This window comes from Tachypleus tridentatus, unplaced genomic scaffold, assembly GCF_004210375.1.
Source record: "Tachypleus tridentatus isolate NWPU-2018 unplaced genomic scaffold, ASM421037v1 Hic_cluster_2, whole genome shotgun sequence".
In the NCBI taxonomy this organism is placed as follows: Eukaryota; Metazoa; Arthropoda; class Merostomata; order Xiphosura; family Limulidae; genus Tachypleus; species Tachypleus tridentatus.
The window spans coordinates 20687340-20707122 of NW_027467782.1; the positions used below are offsets into that span (position 1 = coordinate 20687340).

At 32.7% G+C, this 19783-nt stretch overlaps 2 protein-coding genes and 2 long non-coding RNA genes across 15 annotated transcripts in view; 1 reads left to right on the top strand and 3 right to left on the bottom strand.

Moving 5' to 3' along the window:
* Positions 1–19783, bottom strand: part of LOC143242219 (uncharacterized) — a 280724-nt gene that overhangs the window by 44611 nt on the left and 216330 nt on the right. The gene's annotated exons all lie outside the window — the stretch shown is intronic.
* The window catches only part of LOC143243149 (uncharacterized), a 58535-nt gene that overhangs the window by 14878 nt on the left and 23874 nt on the right, over positions 1–19783 (bottom strand). The window lies entirely within an intron of this gene.
* The window catches only part of LOC143243146 (uncharacterized), a 99379-nt gene that overhangs the window by 2592 nt on the left and 77004 nt on the right, over positions 1–19783 (top strand). For 5 of the 12 annotated variants that reach the window (XR_013024063.1, XR_013024062.1, XR_013024060.1 and 2 more), the window contains exons 2-3: positions 11810–11899; positions 19207–19376. Coding sequence is in view for 1 of the 12 variants with exons in the window: in XM_076486934.1 (XP_076343049.1) it covers positions 11810–11899; positions 12489–12722 (324 nt within the window). In the remaining 11 variants the exon portion in view is untranslated. Of the gene's footprint in view, positions 1–3279; positions 3405–11809; positions 11900–12488; positions 18629–19206; positions 19377–19783 lie in introns of those variants that run through there. The other 7 variants (XR_013024061.1, XR_013024054.1, XR_013024037.1 and 4 more) reach the window with 4 other exon arrangements.
* LOC143243148 (uncharacterized) lies at positions 2395–19302 on the bottom strand. Its single transcript, XR_013024068.1, has 3 exons — positions 19182–19302; positions 16574–16673; positions 2395–4809 (listed from the first exon to the last, which is right to left on the bottom strand). It is a non-coding gene; the product is annotated as an uncharacterized LOC143243148 (long non-coding RNA).

Consider the following 19783-nt stretch of genomic DNA (forward strand, 5'->3'; position numbering starts at 1 on the left):
ACCATTCTTTCATCTGTGTCATGGATGCAAATCAAAAAGAGCAAAGGTTCTAAGACTTGAACCCTGAGGTACCTCATTTGTGACATTAATCTGGTTTGGTTGAACTGCATTTGTGACAATCCTTTCTTCCAGATCTTCTCTTACTCTCATTTACACAAGTAGTAACCTTTTGAAAAATGTCAACAGATTTCTGAGGCAAGGTTTTCCATCAGTGAAATCATGTTAGTTATCTAATAAAATTCTTAGCTTGGTTAAATAAATTTTTGGAGTTTTTTTTTTAATCAGATTCTCCAAAATGTGTTCCACAACTGACGTAAGACTAATAGGTCTTTAAGTATTGGGACAATTTTCATCACCCCTAATTTCCAATTTATTATGCTTCTCATTAATTTTATTTCTATAACTCTTTGTGAGCCAACATTACTTTTACTTGCTGCTTTCCTATTCTTTCTATAAGGAAAATATTTACCTTGAACATTGACAGTTTTTTCTTTGAAGATTTTCCACATTTGCTCAGTGTCTCAGCATAACACAGCTGCCCAGTTAACAGATAATTCTTGTTGTTTCCCTTTAAAATTTGAAAACAAAATATTGTTATTTGTCATTTCAATATGCAGGAAAAAACATCAAACCTAATACAGCAGTGATCACTTGTACCCATGTGTTCCCCAGTTTTCTACCTGTATTTTCAAAGTTACAACAAATCTGACAGAGCATTTTCTAGTAGATTCCTTGACCAATTGGTAAAAAAAGCCATTATGAACAGTTGACAAAAACCTTTCTCTCTCACAGGTTGACTGTAGCATTTCCCGTTTTGTATGCTTGAAATTAAAATCACTCATAATTGTGGCTTCACAAACAGCTGAAAACTTAATCTCATTGTGACTGTTTGAGTTATGTGAATATTCTTTGGTTGTTTGTAACAAATTCTCATTAAATGTCATTTCCCTTCATATACACTAATAGAAACTTCACTGGATATAATCTCATTGTTGTTATCTTTGATATCTTTAACTAAAACAGGATGTAACTTACATTGTACATGTAAATCCACTTCTCCCTTTTGTACTCTAATTATTAAAAAGACATAAACACTATATTTGAAGGAAATGTTTGTCACACATCATCTTTGTTTAACCGTATTTCAGTTATTCCCATTATATCAAAATCTTTCATTCCTACTAATGCTCTGAAGTTATCTATTTTATATCTTTTACTTCTGTTATTATGATAGTAAGAAATAAGTCTACCCTTATATTTACTTCTATACTAATTTCCTCAACTGAACTTTTCTCTACCTCTTATTTATTTTTCATTAGTTTATCGTGGACCTCACCACTATCTAGTCATGTTGTGTGTGTCACTAGTTACAATAAGTATGAACTTAATGAATTTTAGTATTTAGGTGAGACTTTCCAGTTTTTGAAACACAGTAACCAAAGAGGAAATAAATATGTGGCTTCTATCAACACTTTAACTCCTCTGCAAACTTGTGCACATTTTACATTCAACTCATACTCGAAACTACATACGTCAAAATTTTAGGATTCTTCTATAGTAGATGTCTGTGATTTGTTAGTGATAAATTTGAAAATAACATGCAGCAAGCAGTCCACTTATTTTAAAATTAGATATTTAAAACAAGTTAAATGTACCTTCAAGAATTCTTTAGACTATGATGACTACAGTTGTATTTTAAATGTGACAGTTCTCTTCATGTTAAAAGTCCACTTAGGCTGATTAAATTATTTTAGAATCCATTTCACAAGCTGAACTAATTTAAAATACTCTGTAACAAGTTATTCTCCATATTTCTATCAAACTGTTAAATTCATTTTTAAATATCAACCAGTTTTAAAATGAGTATTGTTATAGATTTTTTAATGGTAAATTATGATAATAAAACGAATTAAATATGTTAAAATAATTCACCCAGAAAGTTCAAATAATACAGGTATTTCATTCAAAGTTATTTTAGTGTTGGCATGCTGTACACTTTGTATTGTACCTCAGTGTTATTACTATATTCTACTTGAGTTAGAGCAATGGAATTTTATTAAATCTGTACCAGATTAGGTTAGAAAAACTACTTTCCCAAGAAATGTTTAAGATACATATGTAATACAGACCCATAATGAAGCAACAGTACCATTACATAGTAAATTTAGAAATTTATCTAAAACCCATATTGAGTTACATTGTCCTTTATGAGCAGAAATATATCAAACAGCTTCACAATTTTCAACAAGAAACATATTGAAACATGTTTATAATCAGAAAAAATAATCAGGTTTGTTATTCTTCTGAGAACAAAAATATAAGAGAATGTTACTTTGGAAATATGACTGGTTAATTGGTGTTTAATAATTGTAGCTTAAAGAGACCCACAAAACATTTGCAATAAAATTAATATATTTATTGTAACAGTACTTCTTTAAATACTAGAGTAATACAAAAGAACTCTTATCACATACACCAAAAATCTAAGTCCACTTGTCTTAGGCCTGACATTTGTTAATCATTTATTTTGCATACATCCTTTCTGCAATAAAGAAATAAATTAACACTGTAATTTATGTATATTTTTTTGGTTTAATTTAGTTAGGGCTGAACTTTACCATACTCAAAACAATAAATAGACTTACCATGTTATTGTATGACTTATTAATGTTAGACCTTTTTTAAAACTTTGATGAGCTTTTAATATGTGTTACTTCAAAATGTTGACTGAAGTATATTTACACCTGCCTTTTGTTTATATCTTTTAAAATGAAGTGCACATAAAGTTTCAGAACAGTATTATAATGAGAGATAATTTAATGTTATATAATACATTTTGTTAGAATATTTGTTTTATATGGAAAGAAATGCAAGTTAAACATCTGTGCAATGTGGCTAACTGCATTTCTATTTGTTGTATTAAGATGTGTCTCATTTTAACATTTAGAAATTTATATCAGTGACAAAGTGTTTTTTTTAACTGTAATGTTAGTGCAACTTATAGCAGTTTAAATATATCATAAGAATTTTGATATTGTATTCAAACTCAGGTTTTTATAGTTGAAAGTGACTGATAATTTGTTTTATTCTCTGAATTACACTTTCATGCAGTTGTAAAGTTATATATTTTAATATTAGTAAGACAGTAGTAAATTGCTTTTGGCAATGTTTTGAATAATATTTCAGTTGGTATTTCTCAAGTTAAATTGATTTTGTTTGTGTTCTGGATGGAATTAACTAGTGTGTTTTCAAATGTATTTTCAAATACATATTTCACAGATGAGAATGAGTTTTCAATGTTGTAGTGTGGTTAGAAGATCAAGAAATAAGGTTTTATAAGATTGAAGACAGAAAAGAGTTAAGAAATATTAAATCATTCAAACTGGGAAAGTGTGCCTAAACAAGTGTGTACATGTTTGTATGTATATTAATTGATAGATACTTTTATCTTTAATTTTAGGAACTGCTCTGGTAGTTTGTTTTCTGGCAAGTAATATTGAGATGCTATTTCAAAGACATGTTTTTCTGTTGAAGGTTGTGGAATAAATGAACTTAAGTTAATCCTAAAATAATTGATAGATTACTCTCTGTTTTATAAATACCATTTTTAAGCAATTTTTGCATCTTGAATTTGTTGACTACAAAATCACATAAAGCTTTAAACAGAAACACTGTCAGTGATGCAGTTATTTCCTTTTTTTTACTGTTTAGGTTTCCTGTGTAGATTACACTATATATATGAAAACTGTGAGGTCATCCCATAAGTGATATCATTTTTAACACTAAGATTTAAAAGAAGAAAAATAACTCAAATAACAACTTTCATCAATTACATATTTTTAATCTCTTCTCAATAACAGTCTGGAAATGTATCAAAATATTTTCAATATCACACTTATAAAAATCAAGTTGTTTTGAGATATAAAAGGTACAAGAGTTACTTTTTAACAAATCATAGAAGTAAACTGTTTTCCATTCAGATGATGTGTCAAGTTTTTGAAAAAATTATAATCTGAAGGAGCAAGATCAGGAGAATAAGGAGGATAGGGAAGTTTCTTCCAGCTGAGCTGTTCAATTTTTTTAAAAGTGACCCTAGCAATGTTAGGATGTGCATTGTTATGGTGGAAAACAACTCCTTTCTGATTTACCAAAGCAGGTCTCTTTTTATTTATTTTTTAGTGCAGCTTTCAATTAATCCAGTTACTGCCAGCATCTCTCAGCAGTTATTGTGTGATTTGTTTGTAACAACTCAAACAGTGTTACACCATCTGAAGTACAGGTTCACTTTTGACTGTGGTGTTGCTGGTTCTACTGCATTAACCCACTGTTGGCAGTGCAGGACATTTTGATAGAGTATCCATTTCTTATCTCCAGTCACTAACTAGGTGGCTCAAAAATGAAGCTTGAAGTTCATGAGAGTGAAGAGATGTGCAGATGTCTACTCATTCTCTCAGATTATAAGCTGACAACTCATGTGGTACCCATTTTCCAAACTTTAAAACTCTACCAAGTTGCAAATGTTGATGGACAATGGAAGGATGGACAACAGTTACAGCACAATCTTTCTCATGTATTGCTAGAAGCAGGTCATTGTCAAACTCAGCAGGGCACTCAGTGCGAGCTGCATCCGTCAAACTGTAGTCACCAGTTTTAAACTTATGGAACCATCTTTGACACTTCCCTACATTCAGAATGTCATTGTTGTATACATTTTGAATGCTTCTTCAGTAGCACTCTTTCATGTTCTGAAGTTGTAAAACATTATATTCTTTATGTGCTCTTCTGATACCTCCATGATAATTGGGGCTTCTAAAATAAATACAACAAAAATTAGTGAAGAAACAAATTGGTTTACTCTGAATGTTATCATTTCATCCCATATAACTTGTGTGACTTTGAGAATAACTTCATTTAGCCAAGAAATATGCATTTAAACTTATCCTATCCCAAAAAACGACATTACTTATGGGAAGACCTAATATTTATAAAAAAAACAAAACTATTCTATGGAAAAAGAATATTAATAATTTACACACACACACACACACACACACACACACATATATATATATATATATATATACATGTTACTGTTTGTTTATGGTAGTAGAAATCACTATCTACTTGCTCCTTTTCTATGCATTTTTTCAGAAGCAAATATTTCTATCATGTATTTTATTCTCAAATATCTGATATATATAAAATAAGTGAATTACTGTGAGTTGCACATCTTTCATATCAAGCTTACCAATTTGTGTTGCTGTGAATGTAATTTACTACATAATGTCTTGAGGAGGAAGTTACACTAGAACCTTTCTAATTAATACTTCATGTCATATGATACAGTTTTGAAAGTTCAGGAAAATGACACACCTACAATGTCATGCATTATGAAAATAATGATGAAAGTTGGATGTTAAGTAAATTTTCATAAAGAAAGACCATTTATGGATATTTATAGAAATTTAAAGATATCATTCCACCTTTTATAATATTTGTTGAGTGAGAGAAAAATGAACAAATCAACTAAAAAAACATGTACTTTTAAATGTAAGTGATACCATTATCAGTACTGGTAACTTGTAATATAAAACAAATATTTTAAAATGGTGATGGAAAAGTTTAAATTGTTTACAATAATTAATGGAGAATTTCACTAATTGTTTGAGAAACAAGAAGAAAATATTTTTTTTTGTTCTTCAAGTTTAACTCCAAAGTAAAGAACATTCTGTAATATCTTGTATTGCTAATAAAATTGGGAATTATTCAATAAATTACAGTAAGACTCTTGTAAGACTGTTAATGAGTTGAGAGTTAATTTTTTGTAATGTTATTTTTGATGCTTTTTATGATAAAGCATATGTAACATTTTTGTCAGTAGAAATTTCAAGCTTGAAAACATTTTCTTACAGAGGAATGGTTAAGTATGAATCCCTATAGATTCTTTCACAATGCAAGTCAAATTTACAGTACACTAACTTTGTCATTGTTTATACAAATTGTGTTGGTAAAAAGTTGTAGTTTAATGTTATATACTCTTTATTTATCAGCCTGTCTTTATAATGCTCTTCCCTGTAACATATGTTAAACTTGTAATACAGAAGTGTGGAAATGTGTTAGGACAAAGTCAAAAATAGATCTAAGGTTGTCTCAAAAGAACAATAAAAGGTGAATCCCATACTAAACTCAGTACAACTGAAATGTAGTTAGAGTGATTGATTAAGGAAACAGTTAGCATTTTGTTGTCTTTCTCTTGTTTTAATTACTATGGATGGTTTTTTAGGTATTGCTGCAAGATAATTAATAAGAGTGTCCTTTGAGATTTTACTCCAAGTGTCTCTGATACACTCATATGAAGCTTTTTTGGAAGTAACTTTTGATTTGTCAAGTTTTCAATCTATCAAATCCCAGATCTGCTCAATTAGGTTGAGACTGCAACTCTTTGGGAGGCAATTACATCATTTGAATGATTTTAGCAACAGCTTTCATAGCTAAGTAAATTTTTCTGCATAGGTTGTATGAGTATCTGAGGTTATTATAATCTTGGCAGTAGAGTCCTTTACCAATAATATGCAAACCACCGGGTATACCATACTCGATCAGTACTGCATTGTATTTGTGCTGGTCTATTATTCCATTTATTTTGTAGATATTTTCTATTACCTCAGTGGAGAAATGTCTCCAGATCATCACACTGCTTCTACCATGATTTATGGCAGGTGCCATGCATTGAGATAAGTATCTTTCTACTACCTTCAGCCAGACATACTACCAACACTTTGACCGAAATACTTCAAACTTGGACTCATCCATCTATAACAGCTCTTTCCAATTATTAGCAGTCCATTTTTTGTATCTTTCAGTAAATTTAAGTCTCTTGCAAATATTTGAATATCAAAGTAAAAGCTTTTTTACTCAAAAAACTCAAAATACATTCATAATTAATGATAAGTTAGGATTTACAATCCTAAAATCGAGCGTTTGATTTCCCATTGGTAGACAGAGAGGATTTCCTGTTGTTGCTTTGCTGTAAGAACAACACATTTTCACAATAAGAGAAAAACATAAAGTGACTGGAAATGTTTGAAAGAAGATATTCCAAAAATATTAAAATTATTTACGAAATCTTGAGTTTATCATCTTTTTACAGAAGAGAGAGTAAACAGATACCGGCATGGCCAGGTGTTTAAACTAGTTTAGCAAAGTTTTAAATGTTTTCACACTTGAGAAGGTTTAACAATTTTCTAGAGGTTTTCTTTTCCTTTCTGTTTTCAGTCACTTCCTTTTAAATTAATTGATGTACATTATAATATCAACACAAATTTTGTTCAGTATTCTTTTTTTTGTAAATAGCTCAGCATAGCCAGGTGTTTAAGGCACTCGACTTGTAATCTGAGGATCACGAGTTTGATTCCTCATCACACCAAACACGCTCGACCTTTCAGTCGCAGGTTTGTTATGATGCGACGGTCAATCCCACATTCGTTGGTAAAAGCGTACCCCAAGAGTTGGTGGTGGATGGTGATGACTAGCTGCCATTCCTCTGGTCTTACACTGCTAAATTAAAGACTGTTGGCGCAGCAGGTCTACGTGTTGCTTTGTGCGAAATTTAAAACAAACTCAATTAAGTGAACCAACCACAGAATACATTTAAAATGCATACAGATCTGGATATAAATGCTTATTTTTACAACAAAGTCACAAATTATATTCTAAACAACAAAGAACAATTTGAACCAATTTTTCTTAACAAGTGTATCTGAGGAAAATACAAGACACATCATAAACTATGAAGACACGATCCTAATGAAAGAAATATTCATACATGAACTTCTTGAAGCAATAAAAAACACAGAAACAAATCTTCGGGTGAAGATGAGATACAAGCCATCTTCCCAAAAAAGGGCACTCCAAAATTGTTTGATCACCAAAAAGCACTTTTTAACTTATCACTATCCTTAGAACACATACCAATTTCTTGGATGCATGTTAATATTCTAATGTTCCATAAGGTATGAAAGTCAGCAGATAAACCTAATGGCTACCGACCAATCAGCTTGATCAGCTGTGTAGGCAAAATTCTTGAGAGAATAGTCAGTAATAGGCTCTCCACATTCTTGGAAATAACATGAAAGTTACCAGAAGAACAAAAAGTATTCAGAAAATTTAGACAACAACTGACCACTTAGTGAGACTCACTGAAGAGATAGTCGACAGCTTTAACAAAACCAATGCACTGTCTCCTGCTTTCTTGACATTGAGAAAGCATTTGATACTGTATGGCACAATGGTCTACAGTTACGTGTGAAGGAAATGTGACTACTGCGTGGAATTATTTGCTGGTTATCTACCTTTTTGAAAAATAGAAAATGTGGAGTAAATGTAGAGGGAACCTTTTCTGAGTACTTTACTCCAGAAGCTGGTGTACCTCAGGGAGGGGTGGTCAGCTCTATACTCTTCATCATGTATGTTAACAATTTGCCATTGAAGGATCCTAAGCATGGATTCTCTTCATAGTTTGCTGATGATGTGGCAGTTTCGAAAAGTGCCACAGCACCAACAACAGCAGCCATAAACATACAACAACAACTAAACAGAATAAACGATTATTGTCGAAAATACAAAATAAAAATAAATACAGCAGAAACACAACTTGTCGTCTTTACATAGTTGACAAGATACAAAAAAATACTTCAGCCTGAAGAATATGTGAATGGAACACTGCTTCTGCCTACCACATTGGCAAGATTTCTAAGTCTTGCCTATGACACAAAACTAACCATGTAAACGAAACTAAAGTCTGGCGAAGAACCAACTATGCTTGGAGTCTTATTTGCATGAATAGTGGAGCATCAACAGACAATACACGAAAAATATACAAAACATGCATCAGACCAGTAAATGACTGCAGCTCCAACATTGTAAGTAACAAAACAATTAAAATGAAGTTGCAAACAATTCAAAACACACTCCTCACAACAGCATATAGAGTTCCCAGAGAAGCAACATTCAAATTCATACACAAATATTTAAACATACCAACCATACCAAATAGACTGTTACGTCGTACAAAAAAGTATTTTGATAAAGATTGGATGAAAATGAATTATTAAGCGAACCAGAGAGGTACCTCGTACATGATGAAGGTAGTCCTAAACACTTCTACCCGATCAACACATATTTTAAACACAAAAAAATGAATGAAGAAAAAAGATTAAATCATAATATATATTGAAAAAGGGCCACCATCAATCTAGACTTCTTACTGACAAGGCAAAATAATATCTGTATATGTATACCAGTACATGGACATTGATCTTAAAAGGGTCGGAGTAAATTCAGCCCACTCTGACTCTAAAGCAGGAACTAACACCAACCAACACTGCATGATCATTTTAATAAAGAACAGCGGAAGAGGTCAAAGAGCACCTGACCCTCCAGAGTACATATGATACCCAAAACCCAAGAGATAGAACAATACGAAGTGCTGTATTTATTCTCAAATTTTGCTTTCTCATTGACACGTTGATCCGACAGATAAAGATATCTTCCAAGATCAAAATTAAAGATTTGTTTCTTTGAATTTCGCACAAAGCTACATGAGAGTGGCTGCAAAGCCATCCCTAAATTATTCGTCCGAAAGTGAAAGATATAGTCAGTGATAGATATCAGCTACTTAATACAATAAGCTGTTCAAGGCGTTGAGTTCAATACCTTCACGTTTAACTGTTGTTTGTGCGGGCATTGCGGTTATTAAAGCACCGAGTGTGATAAAATAAATGTTTGTAAATGTAATTTCATCTCCACTATAACTTTATATCTATTTGCACTAAAATTTAAATGTTTTATGTAACTAAGGTTATAAAAGTTTCCTAATTTCTGTGTTGCTAAGAAACTAATTGATTGTTGATATTTTTAATATAAGCACGTGATTTTACAATGCTTAGAAGCAACAAAGATGTCAGACAAATAATGTATTGTAGAAGTTTTTGATTAAATGCCTAAAGCTGACAAAGTACAGAAACTAGAAGGTGAAAAATTTGTGGTAATGCCACAGAACCACAATTCAATTTGGAAACAGCTTTGATTTTAATTCAAAATATTCAAATTTAAAATGAGATAGAAAAAAATATTAAGATTACGTGTTTGTGTGTGTGTTTTCTTATAGCAAAGGCACTTTGGGCTATCTGCTGAGCTCACCAAGGGCTAAAGATTACGCGATTTTTATTGCAAAATATTATTGTTTGATAATAATACTTGTTAGATAATCACAATTATTGTTATGAAAATTCTTTAAAGAACTCGCCTGGCAGGTATATAACTTAAGAGCAAACATTTGGAATATTGTGTTCAGTGTTATTTTGAATTTCATGCAAAGCTACACGAGGGCAATCTGCGTTAGCCGTCCCTAATTTGGAAGTTGAAGGCAAATGGGAAGGTAGCTAGTCAACATCATTCACCGTCAACTATTGGACGACTCTTTTACCAACAAATAGTGCAATTAAGCGCTACATTATGAAGTTCCTATGGCTGAAATAGCGAGCATATTGGGTGTGATCGAGATTCAAGCCTGCTACCCTCCGCTTACGAGTCAAGTGCCTTAACCACCTGGCCTATTGTGATCAGTCTTTTCACCACTCACTCCTCCAAAAAAATTATATTTACCAAAAAAGTTTTACCTACTTCAAAGTCATCTTCATATTACTGAAGGAAGAAGAGTAATAACATTCATGAAAAGATGTTTTACACCTTACTAAATCACATGTTCATTGCAAATTTAATAATTTTTCATACCCTTATTTTAAAATAGACCAGAAAATAGAGAGAATGGTGTTTCTGATTTTAAATATTTCTTGGGGAGCATGCCTCTGGATCTTCCTTGAGATATTGTGCATAAAATATGGTGAAGAGTCACAAGCCAGCACTACATAGTACACTGACAGGATTATCTCCCTGATTCATCAGTATCACCCACTTAAACATACTAAAAACCTTGTCTGTTGATTTTTTATAAAGAGATCTTAATATAACCTTTCCATCCCTGGAGTAATTTTAGTAGCTGTGGTGTGAACAATTTACAACAAATCAGTGTCATGACTCAGACAAAGCTCAGATAATATTTCAAGTGAAGACTATCGAGGGCCAACTAGTGACTTGAATAGAAAGATAACTTCCTCGTTTTTACTTGATAATCAGTTTAGGTTGCATCACTCTGAACAGTCCTTTATACATCACCATTCCTTCTTGTGTATGAAGACCAAAGTTGTACACTACTTCATAAGTATTTGGTGGATCAGAACAAGATATATTGATTATCTTTCTTATGAAGTAGTTTGATCCTAGAGACACTTGTCACCTTGTTATTCAGAAGTTACTTTTTGTTTCATGAATGTTTAACAGAATTTGAATTAATAACTTTTTCTTTAATTATGTTTTTTATGTAAATCACTAAGATTTTCTATACTTAATCTTTTGCCATAGAAAGGGATTTTAAGATTATAAAATTTATTTATTTCAATATAATTTCTTCAATAAAGAAATAAGATTTGATATAAAATTGCAGAAAGACTTGCCAACATTATGGTTAAGAATGTAACTGAAATGTGTCTGAGGTAATTAACCACCTTAATACAAAAGTTTCCAATACCAAATAATTAGAAGTAAACTGTATTTTAACAAAAGATTAATTATTGGCCATTGAAAAACAAACATTATATTATGTATTATAAACATTGTCCATGATTTTATTCCTCACTCATGTTTAAAATTAACTGTAGCAAGTACATTTATGAAAAGTAATTTTTTACAGCATCCAATCAAGAGCAGTTTTCCTGATGTCACTGGTGATGTTTTATCAAATGTGAAAAGAAAATTAGGCTTACTAGAAGTTTCCAAAATGGTAAGTGTATCTAAAGAATTTTAAAAAAATGTACTTCAAACTAAAACATTCAGGCAACTGATTGTGATCCACATACATATTCCATTATCAATTTAATTATCTTCTATTAAACCTGTATGTGTGCTTGGTCATTCTGACCAGTTTTGTAATCTCCATGTAAACATGAAATTACATAAACCACTGAAATATTCTAAATATACAAAGTGTATCATCATGAGTTTTGGCAAATGTTTATCTAAATGTTACATTCCTCTTGCAAACTGAAATTATAGTTCAAGTAAATTGCTTTCATAAAACATTTATCCATTAATTTATGAATTCTCTCTCAAGTAATTCTGTGTAAAGTGTGATTTGTTATGCTGAGAATAAAATTACTTGTGTTCACCTAATGGTTTTTATGTTTAATTTACATCACTCATTATGCCTTCGAAATGAATATCATTTTTTTTATTTTTCATAGAACTTTAAACTTGCTCTCTTATCTTCTCTACCATAACACCAACTGTAATGAAAGTAGTGAAACAAATGTTGGAAGTACATAATAATTGCAGATTGTGAAAATGCAATAACAATTTTTATTTTTGCACAGCCTCAGTTTTCTAAACATTTCCAATTTGGAAAATGTGAAGTATTAAATCTGATCGGAAAACATCGGGAACAAATTCTGGGAGGAAGCCAAGTAAGAATAAGTCAATCAAATAAAATGTCAAACCCAACTAGTGATGGTAGAAGGGGAAAGATCCCAAACAGAGGAAGATTTCCGAGTAATAAAGAGTCGGTAACAGGTACCGTGGAAGAAAGCTATTTGGGCAGTATAACATAGAAGTCTATCTGGATTGAAACAACAAAAGAGATGAGAAATATAAGGAAGAGAAACAGGCAAAAGGAGAGTTACCCTCCATATCATCTGAGGTCTTTGGGAGGAAGAAAGGAGAATATATGTAGGGTGGTAAAACATATGTGAAACATCAATGATAAACAAATCTGACCCTTGACCTCCACAGCCTAATGGGAGAAGGAAATACCTTTTAAGAGAATGATGGAACATGAGGAAAGTGGCTGAAACATAGGTAAATTGTGGGAGTGGAGGACCACATTAATATTCCAGTCTGGAGGAATATACCATAAGGGGGGGATGACAAATCTGGAAGGAACACATTAACATGGTAAGGACAGGAGAGCAAATACTCAATTATATCAGAAAAATCAAAGGTACAGAATAAGGTGGCCCAATAACCTGAGGACGATGAGATTGAAGACACATGGTTGAAAATCCACATAAGAAACTCTAACACTCTAGTCACAGTAGGTTGGTCAGTAGGGAATACTGGAGTTACATTTTCCATTTGGGTTGATACACCTCCATTGAAGAAGGATGTCTGGGATGACCTAAACAGAAAGCTACTTGATATACTCACCAAGGACTAGAGAAAAGCCAAATGTAAAGACAAAGGAGGTGAATGGCTGGATGTAGAAAGAGTGACCAAAGTTAATGAAGAAGGAAGGGATACAAAGGTTGTGATACTGGAGAGAAAAATTGCACTTGTTGTAATTGTGGAAACTACAGCTGAGGTAGCCAATAAGGAGTGATGAGAAGTACTTGACAGAGTGGTATGGATGAGAGAGATTACCTGGTGAAATAATCAGATAAGAAGATAAACATAAAGGAATTTATGGTATCAATCCTAGTTGAAGGCATTCACAGCTAAAGCCCAAGGCTGAGATGCTGGGGACTAAAAGAGGGCTAACCTGTGACTGAAGTAGGTAGCATGCCCAATCTACGTGGGGAAAATGAAAACCCCACCAATATCAAAGCCACCAGAAAATGAAGGGATCTAAAAATCACTACATCAGACATATTTGATTGGGGCATGAAAGGCAATTTGCTAAGAGATTGAAAGCACCTGGAATGTAACACACAAGATTAATATGATCTATGTGGGTCCAATATGGTAGATCCAACATTTTAAAACAGGGGTCTCTTGACCACGTGTCCCCTTGCTGATTGATATGAGCTAGCATTGTAGAATTGTCAGAAAGAATCACCAACAGACATTGTCTGGTGAGAGGAAGCAAGCACGTTTATATGTGTTTATGTGTGAGTTTTTCTTATAGCAAAGCCACAATAAGCTACCTGTTGTGTTCATTGAAGGGGATTGAACCTTTGATATTAGCAGGGGACAAAGGGAAGTGAGTTATTTAAAGTCCAATGGAGTGCAAAAAAAGCTCAAGAACTTTGATATGCAAAGACCTTTTGATCTAAAGCCTTCTACAGCCCTGAAGGAATGCATCTGTGAAAATATGTAATTCTGGATAAGGAGAAGGAAGTGGGACATTCACCAACATAAGGATCTTGTCCAACCATCAACAGAGATTGTTAATCAAGCTAGAAGTAAGGATAAAGGGAATTGACAAGGGATCCCAAGCAGGTTCTACTGATTATGAAGAGTTTAACGAAGGGGTCACCTATGTGCATGACAAAGTATGACTAGTGACATCACTGAAGACCACGTCCCCCAAACGACAGAACCTTACAAGCAGAAAGTGAGAGAGCTGAAAGAGCATGATGAACTAACAATTCCATGGAATGAAGCTGCAGAGGAAAAGGCTGGACCTGAATGATTGGTGTTGAAAAAGACACCCAAGTGGGTGTGATATTGGGTAGGCTGAAGGAAGGACATCTTTAATATGATTAAATAGCCCATTTGAGCAGTCACTAGAAGAGGCCAATGGGTATGGTTAGCAAACTTCAGTTTGACTAAAAACATAAGGGGCAGAAGCAAACTTAAAGAGTAAGGAATAAAACACCATGTGATGGACGAACTGAAGATACCGACGAGACAATGGGGATATAGGAATGTGGAGATAAACACTAGTGACATCAATACCTGTCATTCATAAGCCCAGAGAAAATGCCCACTGTCAGGTAAGAAACAGTAAAATGGGACAGTTGAACAAAGTAATTGAGGAAAGACGAATTGATGATAGGCTTCCAGTCCTGGTTTTCTTAAGAACAACAAAGAATCTTGAATAAAACTAGGTGAAAGATATATAACAGATTCAATGTCCTGCTGAGATAATAGTTTCTGAACCACCTCCAACAGACACTGCCTGGTCATGAGATTCCAATATGGAGTAAAGAAAATGGGTGTAGGAGACACTGGAGGAAGGAAAAAAATGGGATTATGAATCCCTCCAATAAAACTTGAAGACCTTAATGTTCCATGATGAAAGGATGCCAGTAGTGAAGAAAATTGGTTAGCCAAGCTCTTACCAGATTAGAATCCACCAGGTGATGTGATGTGCATTGTCAAAGAATGCAATGAGATGAGGACCTCAAAAAGAAGGAACAAGTAAGTGTTGGGAAAAAGAAGGAGGAGAAATGGTAATAGGTGCTGTACTGGGCTCTGACTGAGACATAACAGACTGTTGTTGTGCTGCTGAAGTTCATGATTCAAAAAGACTCAGAGATTGTGTCCAATATGTATTGCCATAGAAGTGGGCCATATGTAAACACCTAAGATAAGATGATGGTAAACATGTATGAGTTAAGGTTGCATCACAGTCTAGAAGGTCCCAACAACAGAGAAACCACGTATGCAGAGCCAGAGCCGAAGACGACAAATGAGCCAACATAGAATAAAGAAGGGAAAGGATATCCCCCAAAATCCCTCAGGGTTTTGATGAAAAGCTTAAGTGAGGAGATGGGTGGTAGAGAAATAATGTAAAAAAGTTGTGAAGGTAGAACAAAGGAAGGAAAGTTGGGCATGTGTAAAGAAAAAAAACTGTTTATAGATGGCAGCACTGTATGAGAATAGTCAATCTTGTGAGAAGAGGGAAGTATCTTATTGGAATCAGCTAGTGTTAATACCATTAATATATTATTAATTAGAACATTTAAAATGTAGGAAATGAGTGAGTCTTGTTTGAGTAGGCTATTCTGTCATATGAGGGGAACAAATCTCACATTTGGATCTGGACTTAGAAGCGTTTGCTTTTGATTACATAGTTATAATCAGAACTCACCTTCACCATGGTGATTACAGGGTATCTTTTTCGGTAAACGGATTTTACGGTACAGTAATATTCAATCCACAAAAAAAACACTGTCCAGCAACACCTTTTTTTATCCACCCTCCATACAGCCCATTTAGAACATCCACTACTAATGCTGTATGTTTATCACACCTCTATAAATTAGGTGTATATCATCTCTGTAATTCATTAACTAAATAATATTACAAATGGAAGCATAATTAAAAACTGGCTGATAGCATAGTAAGCAATACTGTTAACATTAAAAAGAATCATTTTTGATGTACTGTACCACTTAAAAAAGCAGTAAGAAAACTAGGTTTAAAACAAGTTGTTCCTATGACAACACAGTTGAATAAGAAAATGGACATCTAATTTATAAAAAAAAATATGGCATTAATGCAACATGATTTCCTGTGTGTTGTGTATGTTTTCTAAGTATAACAAGATCATATGGGCTTTTTATAGAAATATTTCTTTGCACAATATTTTAACATTATATCTCTCTGCTTAATACATGCATACTTTACATAATAATTTCTGTTGTTTAAATGGTTTTATGCTGTATTTATGTGTGTGTGTGTGTATATATATTTATATTATCTATGAATTCTACACACTAGCAATAAGGGTGTTTACCTCTTCTGGTTTAAACCACTGAGATAACAAAAACAATAAATGTTCTGCTGCAGGAAGTAGAGCAAAAAAAAGTTCTCCAACTGCACCAATTTGTCGATACCTGTGGAAGAGGGAAGAAATAATAGTTTTTATACCAACGTAAACTTAACGTCAGATAACAATAAAATAGAATCACTTTTTTTCTATGATATAAAACCTTATAGGCTAATACCAGTAAAAATTGGTCCTTAACTTGTGTAAATATACATTACTTGGTGTGTTTTGATACAAAATAGTTGAAATCAACTTAATTATAAAAACAAAAACATTTAACCTACATAGTAAACTAATAAATACATTTCATACCATTCTAACCAACAATATCTTTTTCAGTATCATAATAATTTTGGAAACTATCCAAATAACAAGACACGAGATTCTTATTCCCCTTTATTATTATACTGGAACATGAGTTGCTTGTAACTGTTTACTATCCAACTGGTACATGAGTTGCTTGTAACTGTTTACTATTCAACTGGTACATGAGTTGCTTGTAACTGTTTACTATCGAACTGGTACATGAGTTGCTTGTAACTGTTTACTATCGAACTGGAACATGAGTTGCTTGTAACTGTTTACTATCCAACTGGTACATGAGTTGCTTTTAACTGTTTACTATGCAATTGGTACATGAGCTGTTTGGGTAACTGTTTACTATTCAACTGGTACATAAGCTGCTTGTCATTACTTACTATTCATGTGGTACATGAGCTGCTTCTCATTACTTACTATTCAACTGGTACATGAACTCTCTATTTATTCAACCATAAGATGAGAAAATATGAATAGAATGTGCTCTGATGAATCACTTATTTCACACCTCTTCAACAATAATGACTGACTAGTGACAAAACAGAAAGTGTTAGGACTTTTAAAGGAACCAATCCCTACAATTGTGCACAGTGGAATACAGTATAAAACTTACAATTTATTTACTTGGCAGTTTTCCAATAACCATAACCAGTACTGTAGTAATGTTCAGTTTGATAAATATGGGAAGGTATTTTTATTCAAATAGTATCACATTGCTTTGTACAAATAACAATCGTGTAAGCACAGAGGAAGGTGATTGCATAATGCTAAAGGTACTGAAAAATGTTCAGTATAATTCATAAAAAGTATTTGACATGTTTATTTATTATATTTTCAAGCTGGACAAGTCTTAGCTGCGCTCTCTAGAAATATAAAGAATAGTTTCTATTAGAAGGAGCACATACCAGCTAAGTTTAGTACCAAGACTGTGCACAGGGTCTTGTATGATTTTGTTGTACACTACTTTAGTACAAGATGCAATATCCTTCCACTGGTATGCTTCTTTACTTTTCTGATGAGCGACCCATGGAGGTACAAATTTTCCAACTTTTCGATCATATATAGCTTGGTTAAGACCTGCCACGAGACCTAATTTACAGAAAACAAATTTTAAATTTAAGAAACTCAACTAGGCTACAACAATATTTAGTTCAGATGTAACTTTAGGCTTAGTCATACAAAACAACACTGATGTGAAATATACAATGTTTCATTTTAATAATATAAAACTGATTTCTTTTAGAGCTAGCTCTATCCTCTCATAATTTATTTGGAGTATTATGTTACAGTGCGAAAGGGTAAAAGGTTTTTGTTGAAAAAAATGAATTTTTGTATTGCTGTTAGACCTTCGTATTAAGCCTTGTTTCCACTAGTTCATATTAGCTTAAGTGACTGCTTGAATTGGTAAAGAAAATTGCTAAAAAAATATTTAAAAAACAGTGAATATAAACAGGATTTAAAATTATTACATGTATCAAATGAAACCTTTAGGTTTAAAAATCTTCAAAAAATTGGTTTCTTTAAAACTTGAGTTATTTTTATTGTATTCCAGTGATAGAAAACTGTGAAGCTGTGTATATTATTTTTCAAATTAAGGACAACAATATAGTTTTGTAAAATAGTATAGGAAAATTTTAAGACAGTGTAAGAGGACAAAAAACAGAAAATAAAATGTAGCACAACAAATATTTTCCACATTTCAAAGCTGTAAGTTCATATAAATATCACATACACAAAACACCTTCTTTGCAGATGCTACCTGTGGAAAGAAATTCTGAAGTTTCAAACCACTTCATCCAATGGCTTTCTTTTTTAAACAATTCAATGTAACAAACCACACAATGGTTGCACAGATTTGATGTACCTGGGTATTACATAGTTAAATACAACTTTGAGGTAATCTAGCAATCTGTATTTCAGTTTGGCCTAATAAGGTGTGCAGAGCCAAAGGATTTTACAATGCAAGTTCACTAATGCAGGCCACTCGCATTTTTGATTTTCAAATCTTTGTATAGATACAGATATACTAGTCAAGTATTTTCCAATATGTATAGATACAGATGAACTAGTAAAGTATTTTCCAAACTTTTGTCATCACTCTTTATGCACGAAACATGATTTCATGTGCCACCATTTTTTTTAGATAAGGGAAAGTTGTGTGATTAGATATAATTCACAGATACATATTAAAACATTATATGTATTGTAGTAATTAATTATTATTTTCTTTAATAAAAAAAATATCTAAACACTTAACTATGCATTATTGTGCCTCATCACAGATAATTTATGCCTCCCTGAGATGAGGGTGGAGCGCCCCATGCTACGGGAAATGTTGTACTAGCTGATATGGATGCTATGAGAATGAAACAGACAGTATAGTCTGTTCACCACAGGGTTAGTTTTAATGACTCTTTAGTGCTGCAGGGCAAAACAAGTAATGGATTTCATGGTAAGTTAGTTTATCTTGCATCCTTTATTTACAGAAATGTTAAGGTGTTTTTGGGCACTTATTCTAAACCACGAAATACTCATGTTAACCTTTCATACTTACTCAGTTTTTTAGCGGTTTACGACCCTTTTGTATTATCTGATTTACTTCTGAATACAAAAGCTAATTATGAGTGAGAAAAAACAATTACGTACCAGCTACACTAGGTTCTGTCAACCACACCAGGTCTGGTGGTAAAACCTAAGGTACTCCCCCACTTTAGTACTTACAACCTGCAAACTAGACAAGAAACTAAATAATATTTTTCTAATTATATTTACTGATTATCATATTGCACAACATATATTTTTATTTTGGTCATTATGCCATAATTAATGCACACAATGAAAATTTTAATTTAGGTTTTA